Source organism: Oncorhynchus nerka, linkage group LG26 (assembly GCF_034236695.1).
Source record: "Oncorhynchus nerka isolate Pitt River linkage group LG26, Oner_Uvic_2.0, whole genome shotgun sequence".
Lineage (NCBI taxonomy): Eukaryota > Metazoa > Chordata > Actinopteri > Salmoniformes > Salmonidae > Oncorhynchus > Oncorhynchus nerka.
The window spans coordinates 7,705,846-7,726,428 of record NC_088421.1 but is presented as its reverse complement, the minus strand read 5'-3'; the positions used below and the strand labels follow the sequence as shown (position 1 = coordinate 7,726,428).

General features: G+C 43.2%; 1 protein-coding gene across 1 annotated transcript in view; it reads left to right on the top strand.

The window, feature by feature from the left end:
* Window positions 1-11,788: 11,788 nt before the first annotated feature.
* Window positions 11,789-20,583, top strand: part of LOC115110153 (neurabin-2-like) — a 59,604-nt gene continuing 50,809 nt past the window's right edge. Inside the window, exons 1-2 of the mRNA XM_029635556.2 lie at window positions 11,789-11,945; window positions 14,705-16,225. Of these exons, the coding sequence (XP_029491416.1) occupies window positions 14,768-16,225 (1,458 nt within the window). The 5' untranslated portion in view covers window positions 11,789-11,945; window positions 14,705-14,767. The remainder of the gene's footprint in view (window positions 11,946-14,704; window positions 16,226-20,583) is intronic.

Genomic DNA, 20,583 nt, shown 5'->3' with positions numbered 1-20,583 from the left:
TGTTTGTCAGACATGATCTTGACTATTCCCTGACTGCCCAATGGACTTGAATGAGGCACAGCTTGCACCTGTTACAGTTGTTTTGACTGAAAGGAAGATTAAAGAAAATCTCAGAAATGTTTCCCTCTGAAAATGATATGCTCCTCAGAACCAGGTAACATTTTAAGGTGGAACCGTGTCCAAGTCAACAATTAGGCTAAAGTAAAAACACGTGGTGGCCATTGTTAGTGTTAAAGACGGTTCAATAGTACAAACACAGCACAGAAGATGGATACTTCAATACTCTACCTTTACAACTTAGGCTAAATGGTGTAATCCTTTTTTCGAACTTAAATCCGCTCAGGGCAAAATCCAGTTTGAAGATGAATATCCAAGATATTTGACCTCAGTCCCCCACGCAGTTCGTCTCCTTTCGACGGGGTTCATTGAAATAGATGTTCCATTCTGTTCTGTCAAGTATATCCACCCGTGATAACCATCCACATTGGCGCTCCCTTGGAGACAACACCTCTGTATGCAGTGGTCACAGTTTACGCATTGATGTTTACGCATCCGTCGGCAAAAGCAAAAACCGCGTCACAATTGAAATCCAATTTGATTCAAGCATAGTTGATCTGAAATATAATTTTTTTAAATACAAGAGGATAACCATCCGTAAGACATTCTCTCTGATGAGCATTCAGTTGTGGAGACCCAGCACCATAGTCTAACCATCTCTGCCTTTCAGAGGCACACCATTCATCTGGGCTCTACTCTACCAGTTAGCCCTGAGTTGGCTTACAAAGGGACCGATTGTCCACCCTGTTGTGTCAGCAGGCAGCAGCATAGTAGGCGGCTACCCCCAAATTCCGGAGGACTATAAGGGTTTTATTTAGTCAGTAAATTCCAACTTTTGGACTCACGTTTCTCGGATATGCAACATCAATACTAAACACAAATAACTGCTTTTTTGACTAAATAATATAGTTTGGGTAGGCTAGTCTGTTTAGGTTTTCCTGCTTGTACTCAATTTTGTAGACGGAGTGGTGGCCTGGGGATGGGGTACGTAAAGATTTTGAGAGCGGGTGAAGATTCATGAAGGAATATTGTGAAATTGGATAATTCATTCCGTAAATGAATGCCCTTGTAATTTCGCTCTAGAAGGATCTTTATAACAATGTTATAATCATTGTTCAATAAAAGATCATTAGGTTATTTTTCTCCTATGTTGTTGATATTATCTATACCCTGTCTCAATCTGGACTTCATGTCAAGAAAAGTGTGACAACAATGCAGGTACGCAGGCACAAGCACACACATAGCAACACACACGTTTGTTTTACTACCAAATAATTGATTCCCATTTAAAAATCCTATTTTTTCTAACCCCTAACTGTAACCCAAACCCCTACACCTAACCATAACCCTAACCCTAACTATAACATCTAACCCTACACCTAACCCTAACCCTAAATCTAACCCGTAAGCCTAAAATAGCCTTTTCCATGGGGAGACTGGGGATTTCTGGTCCCCATAAGGATAGTAAAACACACACGCGCACATGCACACGCACAAACACACACACACAGATCGTTAAAGCCACATTCTGTATGTAAAATTCCAGTCATTGGAATTGATGAGATTATTACTGTCTTGTTTTATCACAAACCATGCTTGTTTTAGTTAGTGGTGTTGCTTTCATTACATGTCATGCACCAGGCCCAGATACTGTATATTGGCCATAGAAATGAAGTAGATCAACTATTTGCATTGCATGAATTTGCATTTGCTCTATTTTTTCCATTTTTGTTAGTGACCAACTCTTTGATTCACGGTGGGCATATTGTTTTTGTGCCGTTTGTTTGTAGAGCGCAGTTTTTTTAATAATGTCAACAGAGGAAATACTGCCATCATGTGGAACCAGGTGGCTCGGGTCATATAGACTAGGCCTCGCGGCACTCTAAAAACAGTAGATGTATATATCCCCTGAGGCAGGTATTCCCAAACTGAGAATGGCGTTGCGTACCCCGACGCGATGCCGTCGGGGGTGTGCTAAATAGAAATGTGATTCACATAAAAACAAATAAAAAATACAAATCTTCATATTTTCAAACAGTCCATTTATATTTTCCAATTGGGCTATACTGTACACTTGGGCAAGGTTTTTCTTCTCTCACCTGAGTAGCCTCGTTTCTCGTTTCACTGCCCGAAAAAAAATTAAACCATCTAGCGTTCAGCGAAATAACAACACAATGCCAAACACAGGTAGCCTAGTCAAATAATGAACATCCAATCACATGAACCGTTACTCTCTCGTTGGAATTCCACTAACGGTCCGTATGTAGACAAACTGTAGCTGCTGCTAAAGTTGGTATCTGTACTGATGGCGCAAAAGCAAAGACAGGGAGACGTAGTGGAGTGGTAACGTGTGCAAGCAGTTGCTCCTGACACCACTTGGGTACACTGCAGCATCCACCGAGAGGCTCTTGCAGCCAAGGGAATGCCTGACAGCTTGAAAGACGTTTTGGGCACTACAGTGAAAATGGTTTAACTTTGTTAAAGCAAGGCCCCTGAACTCTCCTGTATTTTCTGCACTGTGCAATTATATGGGCAGCGACCATGTGATGCTTTAGAATATACAGAAGTGCTGGGTTGTTCGTGAACCCGGCTCGCATATCAGAAGAGCCAAATCTATTTATAAAAATATGTTAAAAAAAAATAAGATATGAATAATCAAAATATTTAAATGAATAGAATTAACTAATTCAAAGAACGAAAAAAGAAATTAAATAATATATTTAATGTAATTAATTTAATTTAATGACCATGGTGCTTGCCTACGGAGCTGTGAGGGGAACGGCACCTCAGTACCTCCAGGCTCTGATCAGGCCCTACACCCAAACAAGGGCACTGCGTTCATCCACCTCTGGCCTGCTCGCCTCCCTACCACTGAGGAAGTACAGTTCCCGCGCAGCCCAGTCAAAACTGTTCGCTGCTCTGGCCCCCCAATGCTGGAACAAACTCCCTCACGACGCCAGGACAGCGGAGTCAATCACCACCTTCCGGAGACACCTGAAACCCCACCTCTTTCAGGAATACCTAGGATAGGATAAAGTAATCCTTCTCACCCCCCCTTAAAAGATTTAGATGCACTATTGTAAAGTGGCTGTTCCACTGGATGTCTTAAGGTGAACGCACCAATTTGTAAGTCGCTCTGGATAAGAGCGTCTGCTAAATGACTTAAATGTAAATGTATTGTAATGTATTGTATTGTAATGTATTGTAATGTATTGTATTGTATTGTATTGTATTGTATTGTAATGTATTGTAATGCATTGTATTGTAATGTATTGTATTGTATTGTAATGTATTGTAATGCATTGTATTGTAATGTATTGTATTGTATTGTAATGTATTGTAATGTATTGTAATGTAATGTATTGTAATGTATTGTAATGTATTGTAATGTAATGTATTGTATTGTAATGTATTGTATTGTAATGTATTGTATAGATGCACTACTGTTCCACTGGATGTCATAAGGTGAAAGCACCAATTTGTAAGTCGCTCTGGATAAGAGCGTCTGCTAAATGACTTAAATGTAAATGTAAATAATATAGGCCTAAATGCTCAAGCACACACACATTCGTTCTGACTGTCTGCTCAGACTAACAGCCTCACCTGTTGTTCCTGTCAATCAGGCACGCAGTGTCAACCAATGAACCAAAGATGTGTGAGGGAGGGCCGAGCCAACTCACTCAAAGTCACACACTTAGCAGCCGAGGAGAGAGAGGAAGGACAGTTGTGAAAACAACAGCTGTAAAATGAGTTGGAAGCACAGTAGCATTTGGATGCATTTTAACAATGTAGACAATGTTAGAGCACAGTGTAGAATTTGCCAAAACAAAATCTCATATGAAGCCGGTTCTATGCACAACCTACACCGGCATATGCGAACTGTGCAGCTTCGAGAAAGTAGGCCTACTCCGCGACCCACAGCATAGACCCGTTTATACCAAAGTTCGTGTCTGTAGCAAAACAAGGCCAAATTGATATTGCATTGGCTTAAATGATTGCCACTGATTTCCAGCCATTTTCGATCGTGGAGGACAGAGGTTTTAGAAATTATAGCAATAGTCTAAATCCAATGTACACAGTTCCAAGCAGGAAAACCCTTTCAAAATCACTTATTTCACAACTGTATGAGAGCACACAGGCTTCAGCGCGGGAAAGAGTCCAAAAAGCTACTGCAGTTTACCTTACCACTGACTGCTGGACATCAAGGGTAACCACTTCTTACATGTCGGTTACATGTCACTTCATTGAAGATTTTTCGATGTCTAGCTGTCTTCTGGACTGCTTTGAGTTCTGGACTGCTTTTGAGCAAGTAGATGGAAAAGTGGTCTGTTGTATTAGCGACAATGCAGCTATATACATGATATATGTATATGAGCAGTAGATGAGAATGTAGTATCAGTAGACAAAACATTTACCTGAACTAATAAGTTACTGTTCTCTCTTTTCAGCTACGTGACAGCCTCAAAAATGATACTCCTGTGTAAGGGTCTGCTGCCAATCACAGCCAGCCGCCAGAGAGAAGCAAATGTAACCACAGGACATGTGACAGAGTTGATGGACACCCTATGTTCATCAATGGACAGAAAGTTCCACAGAATGGAATATAATCACGTGCTATCAGAAACCGCTGCACTTGACCCCAGGTTTAAGAAGTTAGCCTTCAGTGATGCCAGAGTGGTTGATGAGGCTCTTCAAATAATAACCTCAGCAGTAGGGAGGGACAGCCCCAGCAGTCAGCTGGCTCAGGCACCAGGGCAACAGGAAGAAGAGGGATCAGATGGAGCAGAAGCACCAGCATTAGTGCCACAAACGTCTGCTGTTTGGATGCTGTTTGAAGAGAGAGTAACTGGGGATGCAGCACGAAGGAATCTCTCAGCAGATGCCATAATGGATGCCTCCTGCATTATCTGCAGATCCTCTGAGCTTGTGGAAGAACAAGACCTCTGTCTACCCACGGCTTACTAAAGTCATGACAGAGATACTCATAGTGCATAGTGGCCACATCTGTTCCCTCTGAAAGGGTATTCTCGAAAACGGGACAAATAATTACTGAGAGAAGAAAACGCATCAGCCCCTCGAAAGTGAGGCAGCTTGCATTTCTGAATGCAAATCTCTCATAAAAGCTAAATGTGGTCAGCATTGCTGTGTGCTGCTGGTTATAACAAGGCAATAAAGGAGAGAAAATAGGGAACAGATTAATGTTTTAAGTGGGATGCTGCACTTTTGCACATTGTTATTTATTTTTCTTTGCTATGGTGCAATATTCTATTATTATGTTGTAAAGATTGTATTCGTTTTGTAATGTTAGATTTATATGCAGTTTGTTTAGGTACATTAAAAAGTTATACTTTCAATGCAAATGTTTAATAGCATTCTTTTTCATAACCAAATGTATTTAAAAATGGATTAGTTTGTTAAGGGAGAATATGATTTCATTTAATAATTTAATTAGAATTGTTTTAACACCAATCATAGTCAAACTATAGCAAACGGTTTGACTTGAAAAAATACAAAAACTAAAAAAATTTAAAGAGCTGTTTGGGAGCCAAAAGAGCCAGCTCTTTTTGGTGAGCTGAGCCGAACGAGCCGGCTCAGTGAAAAGAGCTGGAATGCCCATCACTATTACTGACCATAATTTTCACGTCTGACCGCTTGTTTGATGACGAGTTTCTCATACGACTGGCCTCTGGGGGATGTTTTTTCTTGACTGAATGATTCTGAGTCTAGGATTACAGGGACTCTCCACAACTATATTCAATGTGCGGGACAAAATTGAGGCTATGATAAAGAAATTGGAGCTCTTCTCTGTCTGCATTAACAAGGAACACACAGGTATTTCCATCATTGTATGATTTTTTGTGTGCAAATGAACTCAAGCCTACGGACAATGTCAAATGTGATCTAGCGAAGCACCTGAGTGAGTTGGGTGCACCATTAAGCAGGTACATCACTGAAACGGATGACACAAACACCTGGATTCGTTTTCCCTTTCATGCCCTGCCTCCAGTCCACTTACCGATATTTGAACAAGAGAGCCTCATCGAAATTGCAACAAGCCGGTTCTGTGAATTGCAGAGTATCCTGCCTTGTCAAATCGCGCTGTTAAGACACTGATGCCCTTTGCAACCACGTACCTATGTGAGAGTAGATTCTCGGCCCTCACTAGCATGAAAACTAAATACAGGCACAGACTGTGTGTGGAAAATTACTTAAGACTGAGACGCTCTCCAATACAACCCAATATTGCTGAGTTATGTGCTTCCTTTCAAGCACACCCTTCTCGTTAACCTGTGGTGAGTTATTCACAATTTTCAATTAACAAATCATGTTTTATATGTAAGATGGTTAAATAAAGAGCTAAATAATGTATTATTATAATATTATTATTTGTGCCCTGGTCCTATAAGAGCTCTTTGTCACCTCCCACAAACCGGGTTGTGACAAAAACTCACACTCATTCTTATGTTGAAGAAATCCGCAGAGTACGACCCTGCCTCACACAGGAAGCGGCGCAGGTCCTAATCCAGGCACTTGTCATCTCCCGTCTGGATTACTGCAACTCGCTGTTGGCTGGGCTCCCTGCCTGTGCCATTAAACCCCTACAACTCATCCAGAACACCGCAGCCTGTCTGGTGTTCAACCTTCCCAAGTTCTCTCACGTCACCCCGCTCCTCCGCTCTCTCCACTGGCTTCCAGTTGAAGCTCGCATCCGCTACAAGACCATGGTGCTTGCCTATGGAGCTGTGAGGGGAACGGCACCTCAGTACCTCCAGGCTCTGATCAGGCCCTACACCCAAACAAGGGCACTGCGTTCATCCACCTCTGGCCTGCTCGCCTCCCTACCACTGAGGAAGTACAGTTCCCGCTCAGCCCAGTCAAAACTGTTCGCTGCTCTGGCCCCCCAATGGTGGAACAAACTCCCTCACGACGCCAGGACAGCGGAGTCAATCACCACCTTCCGGAGACACCTGAAACCCCACCTCTTTAAGGAATACCTAGGATAGGATAAAGTAATCCTTCTCACCCCCCCCTTAAAAAATTTAGATGCACTATTGTAAAGTGGCTGCTCCACTGGATGTCATAAGGTGAATGCACCAATTTGTAAGTCACTCTGGATAAGAGCGTCTGCTAAATGACTTAAATGTAATGTAAATGTAAATATATCGTAGTGGCAGGCTTACAATGATGGCAAAAACAACATTTGAGAGTGCGCTGACCCTGGTGCTAGAGGGGTTACGTAGCTGGACGTTGAATGTTTGAAGGGGTATGGGACTATGAAAAGTTTGGGAACCACTGCCCAGAGGCAATAGAAAGCAAAGCTAAAGGAATAGAAAGAATGGAGACTTCTAGTCTTGGGAGGGACTTGAATTGGGGAAAGATTAACTTCATGCAAAAGTCTCTGCGATATCGCAGCGCAATTTACCAATATAACTTCCAGACCCTACTGGATAGGCTGTTGATACCTAGCACTACCGGGCACCACTTGACGAGCCACGCTGGACAATGCTAGCGTGGCTTGGCAAAGCATCGCTGCTTGTGGATCACAGCCGTGAGATTAAACGTATTGAAATGAAACAGGCAGGGAGCCTCGAACTCTCGACCTACTAAATCCGAAGTCCAGCGCGCTATCGACTGTGCCCCAAAAAGCATGCTCAAGTGGCAGAGTCGATATCTGCGCGTATAAACCCAGGGTCATTACAGTATTTTGGCGTGATGCCTGACAAAATGTGCACCACCACCGCCCGCAGTCACTATTGAGTCCTTTTGGCTGTCTGTCACATGCATCACATGTTGCCTGGGGAGGCTCCAGTCGTTCACCACAGTGAGTCTCCAGACAGAGAGAGACAACAGGCAGCACAAATGTGGGTCATTACTGCGGTGTGTGTGTCTGTGCAGCCACATGACCACAGGCAGGGGAGGCGTTGCCATGGAGACTCCACCACAGTTGTGTGTGTGTGTGTGTGTGTGTGTGTGTGCCCTCGAGTTGAGACATTCAAGGCCTCAGCTGCAATTAATCTCCCTGAGAACTGGTGCCTGCTGTGAGCCAACCTGCTGCAGGTACAGTGGTCTGGACCCTACATCACTTGGTTCTGGTGGCACTTGGCTGCAGCATGCTGCTTGTAACACCACCAGAGGTGTGGCTTTGAATCTTGAATGGGGCCACATATACAGAATATGTTTGATAAAACAACTTGCTTTGCAGCTAATACTCATTTTATTATACAATGTGGATGTGGATATTCGAGGATGTTACATATAAATAATTTAAGCCCATCAATATTAATAATAATGTGCATTTTCTCACAGACTCACACTGTAGGAACACAGTTCTCTTTTGTTATCCAAGCTGGAGAAGAGTAGGGATGTGTGGTTTGTTGCTCTGCCATCTGGTGGCTACATATGGTCAGTAGAAATACATCTTTACATTTGAGTAGGTTGAAGATAACAATATTTCCACTACCTGTATTTACTGTTACCACTAGTCCTATTATCAATAGGTAGGAATGATACAAGTCATCTTTAATATGTTCATGGTATATAGTGAATGTGCTGATATGTAGGGATATATAGGGTTCTGTCAAGGCAACATCTCTTACCATCCCGCCTCTTCTCTCTGCAGTAAGTCTGCAGTGTTGAGTCATTGGTTTAGACAGCTGGGGCTGCATCCCAAATGTCACACTATCCCCTAAATAGTGCACTTCTTTTGCCAGAGCCCTATGGGCCATGTTCAAAAGTAGTGTGCTATGTCGGGAATAGGGTGCCATTTGAGACTTTCCTCTGCTGTGTTGACCCATGGTTAACCCCAAAGGATGATCATTCTGCCACTGCACATTAGAACCTGGTGGTAGAGGGAAATGATTTCTCTCCGTGGAGACAAGACAGATGGAATCCCACTATAAAATGTAAGGTAAAAATGGTTTTCTCACCATGTCCTCTTTGCCCATCAGGTCTGTTATTGGAGTGTTTTACATGCCCAAGGACCATTGTGGTGACACTGACAGGAGGAACCACCTAACCTTAACAGTAAAGAAAGAAAGGCAACACGTATAAGAGGCTAGGGAAAGACTGAACATGAAGACGGTGTTTGTTCTTTAAATAAACAACACAAAAGGAATACAAAATAATTACACTTTTGCAATGCCTTTATAATTCAGTATAGAGCCTATGGTATTCTTTCTATAGAGGGCGAGTGAGCAAATCACATATGTATGAGCCTATAAAAAGATGCCTATAATTTAATATCTTAAAAAAATATCTTTAACATGCCACTTTCCACCTGCGGTGCCCAGAGAATGGTGGCAAAGTGTTTCTAAGTGCAAAAATGATGACTCTATCAATTTACAAAACATAAAACAACGGCATCCCTCATACAATACACGTTTCCCTCTAATCCTGCATGTTATTGTCATGTTATTGTCATGTTCAGTGGGATAGGCCTGCATTTTAAGAGATGGCTTGGTTTATTCCCTATTTGTCATTCATTTTTACCAGGTTAGTCTCATTGATATAAACATCTATTTTTTTCCAAGAGAGACCTTCATTTATATAAATTTCTACCATGTATATTCAGCTTTCCAGTCCATATGTGCAACTAGCCTAGTAGTAGCCTACACACTTTGGATAAAATACGCTATCTAGAACCCAAAAGGGTTTCCCCAGAGGATTCTACATGGGACCCAAAAGAGTTCTACCTTGAAGCAAAAAGTGCTGGTAATTAACAACGTCCTGCACCCTGATGTGGTCAGTGGTATAGGCTACTATAAGACGTCTTTATGTCAAGAGGTCATTTGTTTGTCGAACAAGTGAACAAAAATACAAACTGAACAAAAATATAAACGCAACACGTAAAGTGTTGGTTCCATGTTTCATGAGCTGAAATAAAAGATCCCAGAAATGTTTCTGTTTGTACAAAAAAGCTTATTTCTCTAAGATGTTGTGCACAAATTTGTTTACGTCCCTGTTAGTGAGCATTTATCCTTTGCCAAGATAATCCATCCACCTGACAGGTATGATCATTATGCAGGTGCACCTTGTGCTGGGGACAATAAAAGGCCACTCTAGAATGTGCAGTTTTTTCACACAACAAAATGCCACAGATGTATCAAGTTTTGAGAGAGCGTGCAATTGGCATGCTGAATGTCCACCAGAGCTGTTGCTAGATAATTTAAGGTTCATTTCTCTATCAAAAGCCGCCTACTACATAATTATTGACAATTTGGCAGTATGTCCAACCGTCCTCACAACCGCAGATGACATGTAACCAAGCCAGCCCAGGACCTCCATATCTGGCTTCTTTACATGCGGGATCGTCTGAGACTAGCCACACGGACAGCGGATGAAACTGAGGAGTATTTCTGTCTGTAAATAAAGCACTTTTGTGTGGAAAAAAACTAATTCTGATTGTCTGGGCCTAGCTCCCCAGTGGGTGGGCCTATGCCTTCCCAGGCCCACCCATGGCTGCGCTCCTGCCCAGTCATGAGAAATCCATAGATTAGGGCTTAATTAAATTATTTCAGTTGACTGATTAAAATCGTTGAAATTGTTGGATGTTGCATTCATATTTTTGTTCAGTATACATCGATAAAGGAAATGTAAACACTTTTAGACAACATCTGTTTAATGTAATGAAAAGGCACTATAACGCCTCTAGCCTATCAGATAAACTCGACAAGGATCTCATCTAGATTAGGCCTTCTTAAACCCCCTAAACCCATAAACGATAAAGAGATTTTTTGTTGTTGTAATCTATGAATAACTGTATTAGGCTCAAGAGAAATCCTATTTGTCCCTGCATTTAAAGAGCAACTGCCCGTGGCAAATGGTGTTTGCATGGAAGTGGGACATTCTGCAAAGGATTGTTTCAATTTTTACCACAAACCAAGAACAGAAACTCGTCACACTTATCACCATCGCGATAAACGATCTAACAAAACCTCATTGGGTTTGGATAATCCTATGATGAAGTGTCAAAAGGAAAGTGGTGTCATTTGGAGGTTACACTGGCGGTGGTTACACTGCTGTGCACTGTACACACAGACAAATTGTAAAACAGGCCTAGCATACCACCCGGTCAAAATAGTTAATCGTGTTTTTGGAAGATGTTGTGATTGCTTTTGAATCGTGAGCATTAACCATTGTTCTTCTTGTGTCTTCACAGATTTAACTCACGAGGTCGCTGCCGACTCTCACATTTTTGTTCCATTCCAAGGAACAGCCTAACAATGTAACAACCACTACCACTTGGATATATATATTTTACTGTTCATTATATTACATTTTTAATGGTGTGAGTAACATTTCATTGGGCTATACTTTGACTTAATTTATTTCAGATCGAGCTATATGAAAGTGTAACAGCTTTTGGCGTTTGGTCACCAGTCGGTCTAATGGTTTTGGGCTATAAGGGGCTATACACGCAAATACAATGTCATTTGTAATTATTTGGGTGCTGAAATGAGTAATTTGTATAAAAACTTAATTTTATTTGACGTTTAATCGGTTATAAACCCATAGGTCTAGCACCCGGTTCAGTGGGATAATAAATAATCTATAGGCCTGTTCGATTATTGGCCCGAATGTATTGTAGCCAATAGCCCTACGAGAGGCATGTCTTTTGCAAGATAAATTAGGGGGGAATCTTCAAGTCTATTTTGTTTTGCTCTACATCAAGGGTTAAAGTTGCCTGTGACGCCATATGCTGTTGGTGGTGAGGAGGGGGAGGTTGGAGAGCGAGAGAGAGAGAGGGAGAGGGAGAGCGCGAGAGAGAGAGAGAAAAGGCATCAGTTCGCTACGTTCGCAAGGGAATCAATCAGAAGCGAAAACAGAACGTGGACACAATGGATTCTATAATAGACGGATTGTAACTTGAACGAAACACTGTGAGCAAGGTACGGTAACCAAACCTAGTAAAGATGTAACGACATTACATGTTTTTGCTTTTATCTTGCTCTTGTAGAGAAAATAACTGCTATTCCAACTGCAGAAGATGCAGGAAGCGATGTACAGCCATCATGCAAGCGAGGTGTTCGAGGCCCTTAATTTCCGCAGGGTCCTAATGTTTTTGACAACACGGCGTTTTTACGGACGCACATAGGGTATTGTCGGGGATGTTTAATGAAAGTGTATTCCACAATAAATGTCCTGTATATACATAGTTTGTTGAGCAGTGCTAGCGTTTATAGCGAACAGACTAAACTATAGCGCTCCGTAATCCTAACTGACTGTCTGCCTGGTAGTCTATTAGTCACAACAAAAACCTATCATAACATGACATGTGTTTATTTTAGATGCTCCGTTGCGCATCAGACACACTTTGCTACATTTTACAGACTACCTATTTGAAACGTGTCGTTTCCTGATACAATGTATCGTACGATTGTTGGACTGTAGCTGAGAAAATGTCTATTTTGTGTCAAAAATTGCCGAATGGTCTATACGCTGAGAAGATGAGTCACTGACAGAATAGCGTGCTCCATGACTAAAGAATTTAGGGTAGATTGTGTTCGTGTTTTGTAGAGGATGTCCTTTGTGCTGTCAATGCATAGGCTGTTGCAATAGCTTATTCCATTCATTGAAATGGCACTGATCAAATGCGGATATATGGATTCTCTGTCCGATTTCAATTAGGCCCAATGTTTGATAGATTCTCATCAAAGGCATTAGGTATATGATATTTAAATCCAACTGACATCATACATGACATGTAGACTACATCCGTTTACATACAATAGGCCTATGCGTAGTGGTAGCAGGATACTGTGCTTTCTTTGTAAATACAATTAGAACGTTCATGGGATAAGGGGTCGCCATGGTAATATACGATAACAGGAAACTGGATCAATACAGTGCTGCTGATTTGAAGAATAAAGGCATTGTGCCAGGTATTTGCATAATTATGGTCCAGCCTGGTATGTTGTATGTGATTTTAAACAGCATTTAGGCATATTTAGTCTTACATGGTCTGAGTGCGGCAGGGTAGACTAGTGGTTAGAGCGTTGAACTAGTAACCAAAAGTTTGCAAGATTGAATCCCTGAGCTGACAAGGTAAAAACCTGTCGTTCTGCCCCTGAACAAGGCAGTTAACCCACTGTTCCTAGACCATCATTGAAAATAAGAATTTGTTCTTAACTGACTTGCCTAAATAAATACAAATATATACAAAAGTATCTGGACATCCTTTCAAATGAGTGGATTTGGCTATTTCAGCGACACCTGTTGGTGAAATGTGTATAAAATTGAGCACACAGCCATTGGCAGATAAAAGGCCTTACTGAAGAGCTCAGTGACTTTCAACATGGCACTGTGATAGGATGCCACCTTTACAACAAGTCAGTTGGTCAAATTTCTGCCCTGCTAGAGCTGTCCCCGGTCAACTGTAGGTCCTGTTATTGTGAAGTGTCTAGGAGCAACATTGGCTCAGCCGTAAAGTGGTAGGCCACACAAGCTCACAGAACAGGACTGCAGAGTGCTAAAGCGCATAACGTCTAAAAATCGCCTGTCCTTTGTTGCAACACTCACTACCGAGTTTCAAACTGCCACTGGAAGCAACGCAAAAAAATCTTAACGCTACGACACACAATTTACATTCTAAACAATTGTGTGTTTCCAACTTTATGGCAACAGTTTGGGGAAGAGGCCCTTTCCAATTGCAGCATGACAATGCCCCTGTGCACAAAGTGAGATCCGTAGAGAAATGGTTTGTCAGGATCGCTGTGTAAAAACTTGACTGGCCTGCACAGAGCCCTGACCTCAACTCCATATAACACATTTGGGATGAATTGGAACGCCGACTGTGAGACAAGCCTAATCGCCCAACGTCAGTGCCCGACCTCACTAATGCTCTTGTGGCTGAATGGAAGCAAGTGCCCACAGCAAAGTTCCAACATCTAGTGGAAAGCCTTCACAGAAGAGTGTTTTATCGGCAAACGACGAGCAGGTGTCTACATACTGTTGGTTATATACTGTATTTGAGTGACCGTAAAGACATTGGATTTGTAGTCCTCTCTCAAACAGACTCACGGCTCTGATTACATGAATGAGCATTATTGTTATACAGTTAGCTTTAAGACCCTGTGGTGTCTTTCTACTTTGCAGCAGTTTTTGCTGTCGGTGGTGAGACCAGAAATCTTGAGGCAGCTGAGAGAAATCCTAGCGATCAAAATGATATATAATGACTAAGGGATACAGCACAAGCAATCCGTCACAAGTTGAACTTCTGCCAGGCCTACTCCAATTTGCTATCTGTGTGTTATTGTTGTAAACCCTAGACTAATCCTATCATATTTATCTCATATCATTCACTGCAGTTCTCCTTTCTAAGTGGAGGTGAATAGGTAGGTTACAGCCTGGGGCGCTGCAAATCTCCTATTTACATCAGCACAAACTTCCCTCACACCCACGTGTGTAGCTTTCTATTTTTTCTCTCTCTTGGATTTCTCTAACTTGCTCCTTTTCAAGCTTCTATCCATCCTTCCCTTCCTTTCTTGTGTGCAAGATCTCTTATCTATCTTCCTTTCATTTTCACTAACCCACTCTCTCTTCCCCACTATCGCTCAATGCGGTTATTGCATTTGTGTCTGTCTACCTTATGTGGCAGGCAGACTCCCTCAGGTGAAATTGAGTGGTTTTGTTTGTTTTTCTCATCCAGGGGGAGGAAGACAGAGGAGCTATGCTGTTACTTCCAAGTCTCAGTGGCTCAGTTTGATTAACCATGATGAAGACTGAACCCCCATCGGCGGGCAGTGCCAGCTCCACCCTCCGGAGCCCGTCCCCCCACAGGAACGCCTATGAGGCGGGCATCCAGGCTCTGAAGCAGGCCCACGACGCCCTGAATAATGCCGCCAATGGGGACGATGCTGCCAAGGATGGAAAGCCACCACGGCCTACCGGCAGGGGCCGCCGCCAGTACGGCTCCAATGTCCACCGCATCAAGAACATGTTCATGCAGATGCAGTCGCCTGGCGATGAGGATGACCCGTCCAAGGCCAATGACCAGGCGGTGCGGCTGTCCCTGCCCAGGGCCAGCAGCCTCAATGAGGACGTGAACCACAGCGCCCTGCTCAAGCTGGGCGCCACTGTCTCCGAGCGCGTCAACCGCTTCGACCCCAAGGGCGGCGAAGTCGGCGGGTCCCGAGGGGCCTCAGCGGGGTACTCCAAGCTGCAGGAGACGAGGAAGATCTTCGAGCAGCGCCAGCTGCAGGAGAAGCAGTCGGCCACCAACCGCATCCTGCTCAAGAAGGAGCGTCCGGTTTCATCCGCTGTCCAGGACAGTCGGCTGGATGTGGTAGTGCGCTTCAATGGCAGCACTGAGTCTCTGGACTGCCTGGATATGGTAGGGGGAGCCGGTGAGGCAGTGTCGCCCACCGTTAGCCAGCTAAGCGCTGTCTTCGAGAAGGGTGACCTGAGGAACAACCTGAACCGGTCCTCCTCCACGTCCCCATTGCCCTCCCGAGAAGAAAGCCCCACTCCGGTGAAAACAGCGGAATGCCTCAACTCCAAAATCATCGCCAGGAAGGTGCAAGTCTTGCCCCCAGGAAGTCAGGAGGATGGGAGCAGCCAACCCTTGGACCAGGAGGGTTCCCCCAGAAGCCCCAGGAACAGAGTAGCTCCCCAAAACGACAACTGCTCCTCAGGAAGTCCACAAACAGGGGACAGGACCTCTTCTGCTTCTACCGAAGCCAAGCCTGAGAGGGAGAGAGGGAAGGAAGCCAGGGGCTCAAGTACCGGAGGCGAGCCTGGCAGGGAACCAATACCCAGGGACCAAGAGGACTCCTCCGCACCCGAGGCAGGAAGCCGGCTGGTGCAGGCCGAGATCCACGCCTCACTGGAAAATGGAGAGGCCTCTGGGGCCCCCAGTGACATGGTAGGGCGGCAGGAGGGAGAGAGGGGCCACAGGGAGGAGCCAGGGGAGGGGCCCCAATGTGAGGGACAGGAAGAGGATGGCCTGGAGGAGGAGTCTCGTAAGGATGATTACTCGGAGGGCGACCTGGTGGACATCAGCGCATACAGCGGCATCGGAGAGGACTCCGGCGGCAGCCAGCTGGATGAGGAGGAGGAAGATGAGCCCTACGAGCCAGAGTCGAGCTGCTCTGAGATCCCGGGACTGCCTGCTGAGGAGGAAGCACCGCCGGAGAACAGGAAGATCTGCTTTAGCACTGGACCGATAAAGGTGAGTCTCTGGTTCAGGTGGGCAGAAATGAGGAACAGTTTGTCAGGAGATAAGGGAAGAGACTGGTCTGAAGTGGAGATCAGAAGCTATCTAGTGGTAGACTATTATTTTTACCCTTAGGCATAGTACTTCTTTTTTATTATTTGTTTTACAGTAGTATTCAGAAGACGAAGCTCTATGACTCATTTGTGTAGAAGTTATAATAGTAGTTTGTTGACGCTGCCACACAGTTTACATTGGCCCACGCCTCTACACGTTTTACACATTTGAATGACTTTGCATTTCCTGTATTGGTGAAAACATCTTGTGAAAGCCTGTGCAAAGATCAGCATCCACAGACTTCCTTCCACCTTCAAATCAAATGTTATTAGTCACATGCTTTGCAAACAACAGGTGTGTACTGACAGTGAAATGGTTACTTAGGGGCCCTTTCCAACAATGCAGAGAGAAAGAAAATAGAGAAATAATCGAAAAGTAAAACATGTAATAATACATACACAATGATCAACCATAAATTGGCTATATACAAGGGGTACCAGTACCGAGTGGATGTGCAGGGGTACGAGGTAATTGAGGTAGATATGTACATATAACTAGGAATAAAGTAACATATAATAAACAGTAGCAGCAGTGTATGTGATGAGTCTAAATAGTTAATGCAGATAGTCTGGGTAACTATTTGGTTAACTATTTAATTAACCTTTTAAGAGGTGATCAAGTTACATTTGAAACTCTCTACTAGTGTTTGCCAGGTAAGTATCTTATAATTGTAGGTTTACCTATCTAAGATGTGCCAAATACATTCTCTCCAGCTCAGGGCTCCAGCTATGCATTTGGTTTGCTAACTTTCTAGATAGGTTGCGAGATCAAGCTTCTCTGTTACAGCAGAGACAATCAATCCCCTGGATCAAGATCCCTGCTGTCTAGTATTTGTTTTGTGTGTGCAACCTTTTTGAGATAATTGTACAACTTCATGACCTGTGGTGTCTTTGTCCTTGCAATTAGTTTGAAGTTCTCATGCGCTTGTTAGCATTTAGCTAGTGTTCGTTATGTGAATTTGCCAGGTATTTTTTTATATTTTTTTATCATTCAATTGTGTGCACTGCCGGTATAACCATAAACCCCGGTATGGTACAGAAACGGTATGAAAATCTGGATACTTCCCAACTCTTCTACGGAGTGCTTCAGAGATAGAAGCTAATAGCTAGGTTTTGACTTCTGGATATCAGGCCCACTTATTGGTTTAGCTGTTTCAACACAGCAGCTTCAGCGTGTGTTTACTGCAGAACACATTTAGCACTACTGTGTGAGCTGCTCTATGTATGACTAAGTGACTGACAACGTGTGAAATCTCTTTTTGGCGTGGTCAGCATTCATTCGTTTGCTTGACACTGAGGGCCTACTCAGTAGTCCTGACAGCAAGATACTTGTTCCACCTGCCTTGACGCCAGTCAGATTAATCGTTTCAGCTTGCACCAGCAATAATTATTGTGGTGAAATCCAATATAGAAATCCCCCTCAACAGCTTAGTTCCTCTAAGATCTGTATGCTGTATCAAGGGACCTCAAAAAGCTGGGGCGAAGAATTAAATTCCTAATGCTGTCTCCTGCTCCAATGATATATATTTTGCAGCCAGGTATAGGTTAGGTGTTCTCAGGGGCTTCAGCCTGAACCACAAGCACATAGTTTACATCAAATGTGAAATGATGTAGGTAGGTAGATATTAGCTCTACGCTTCTGTATATTGTCATTATGAAATGTCAGATGAATATGCCAGTGGCCTTTCTCTCCTGTCCCTTGGTGACTTGCCATTAAATGCCACCAGCAAGGATTTCGTCTCCCCACCATGCACAGCATGCTAACCAACGGGACAGCCACCCTTTCACTGTAACTATGTGAGATGGATTTTCAGTAGCAATTTTTGCCTATACAATATATCCTCACCTCTTCTCAGTCAGTGAGTGTCTGAGATTTCATGATTGTGATGGGGCCCAATAGATTTGCTGCATAGCCTTGTAATCCTCGTAAAGCATTGACTGCTTCGCAGTGGGCCACCCTTAAGCGCAGCCACTTGTGACACGTGTAGTGGCATGCCAGGACTTTGCTGTCACAGCAAGCAATGTCCCTTTATTCCTCAGTGGCGGAGGATAGAAGCTAGCATTTAGGCTAGTCCATTATGGTGTAGAGTGGAAGGTTTGAAGCTGTTAAATCTACTAGACCTATCTCTGCATAGCCATTGCTGTTGCACTGGCTTGATCTGACCTTTTCAAGAGCTGGAGATGAGTTCAGCGTCTTATTTGACCTTTCTGACCTATCGACACTTGTTATAATGTCATGGCTTTAACTCAACCAAGGGTGTGGCTTAACCATGATACATTCACTGCACCTGGGAGTTCATTCTGCGGTCAGCTTCCATTGTTGATCCACTGTGCTGTATATGAGTGTCTTGTTTTGTCTGCAGTAGTGCCTGATACTTACGCATATTCCCGTACCGTGACTGACTGACTCCCTCTCTTAGCCAAGGTGATGGCACTCGGTGAAGAGAATAAATGTCAGTTAGGCATTCAGCAGGCCATGGGGATGACTTGGTGAATCACCCGTGTTGTCCTCTTTGCAGAGATGAGGACAGAACAGGCAGGTACATTGTCCACTCGGTCAGCTCCAGAGTGCCTGGGTCACAGGAGGGTTGCGTCCCAAATTGCACCATATTCCCTAGATAGTGCACGGACCTGGTCAAAAGTAGTGCATTGTAGCAAATTAAATTCAGACATTGGCCTCATTACGGAAACAAATCTCATCATTGATACATTTAATCGCCATTTGACTTCAGCAGGGTATCTCTTTGAAAGAACTTATTCCAAGCCTATTCACAATGGTGTTGGGCTGGATGCTGATTGGAGAATCTTGCAGAATGATCAGAGAAATCATATTCAAAGCTTTTCTTTTAGGTTATTTACTGAAAATGAAGTCCTGGATGCTTTGCTAGCGTTGGACAACAAGACATCCACAGGGGCCGACCAATTGGATCCTGGTCTGCTTAAGTGTGCAGCACCCATCATTGTTGGTTCAAACCCACATTTTTTTATTTAAAATTGTTATCAGGAAATATTCTAAAAGTATGTAAATCAGTTCTTGTGCTGCCACTCCATAAGGATTGGCATAGTAGTGATCTTAATCATTATTGCCCCATTTCAAGGTTTCCTGATCTAGCTAAGATTATTGAATCCTTGGTAAATGTACAGCTTTGCTCTTCTTTTTTTTTTCATCTGAGAAATGTATTTGCGAATGTATACCAATCAAGGTTTAGGCCTGGGCACAGCCCTATTACAGCAAGCATTTGAGTTGTTAATGATCTTGTCAATGCTTTAGACATTGAAATGAAATGAGCCGCTTTGTTTGTGGACCTGTCAAAAGACGTTGATCCTGTTGATCAGGCTACATTTACATTTACAGTCATTTAGCAGACGCTCTTATCCAGAGCGACTTACAAATTGGTGCGTTCACCTTAAGACATCCAGTGGAACAGCCACTTTACAATAGTGCATCTAAATCTTTTAAGGGGGGGGGGGGGGGGTGAGAAGACTAAAGAAGGCTATTTCATTGAATAAGTTGTCCTCTATAGGCCTGAGCTCTGACACCTGTTCCTGGTTTGACGATTATCTTAGTGACACAGAACTCAGGCTATCGTGATTTGATGGGGTTTAGTCTGAATTTCTTGAAGTACATGAAGGTGTATGAAATGGTAACTTCATCTGTATGCGGATGATACTACTCTGTATGCTATTGACCAGACTGTTCATCTGGCATTTTCAAAACTACAGTCAGATGTTGTAGCTATGCAGGAATCCCTTGCTGATTTTTAAAACCTGTGCTTAATACGGGAAAAACGAAATACATGTTGTTTTTAAACTCTCGTAAAAAAAATGTTTCAGATGAAATACATGTTCACTCATTAGATGGTTCTCCAATCGAACGTGTTCCCGCGTTTGGATTAATAATGGATTTGACGTTTAAAGCAATTAAAACATATAGATGAGCCGGTTAAGGAGCTAAGACTTAAAGTTGTATTTTTTTCGACAGAATCCGATTGTGCCTTTCTCTAAGCAGCAGGAAGCTGAATATTCAGTCAACCTTTTTATCTGTTCTTGATTATGGTGATAGTATTTATCAGAGTACAGCTGCCACTACTCTTAAACCTCTGGATGCCATCTACCATAGTGGCCTTCATTATGTTACAGGCGGCAGTTTTGAGACTCGTCACCACATCCTGTATCAAAAGGTTGGCTGGACTTCCCTAAAGACCTGTATATGACTCCCTTTTCGTTTACAAGGCCCTAATTCATCAACTTCCTTCTTAC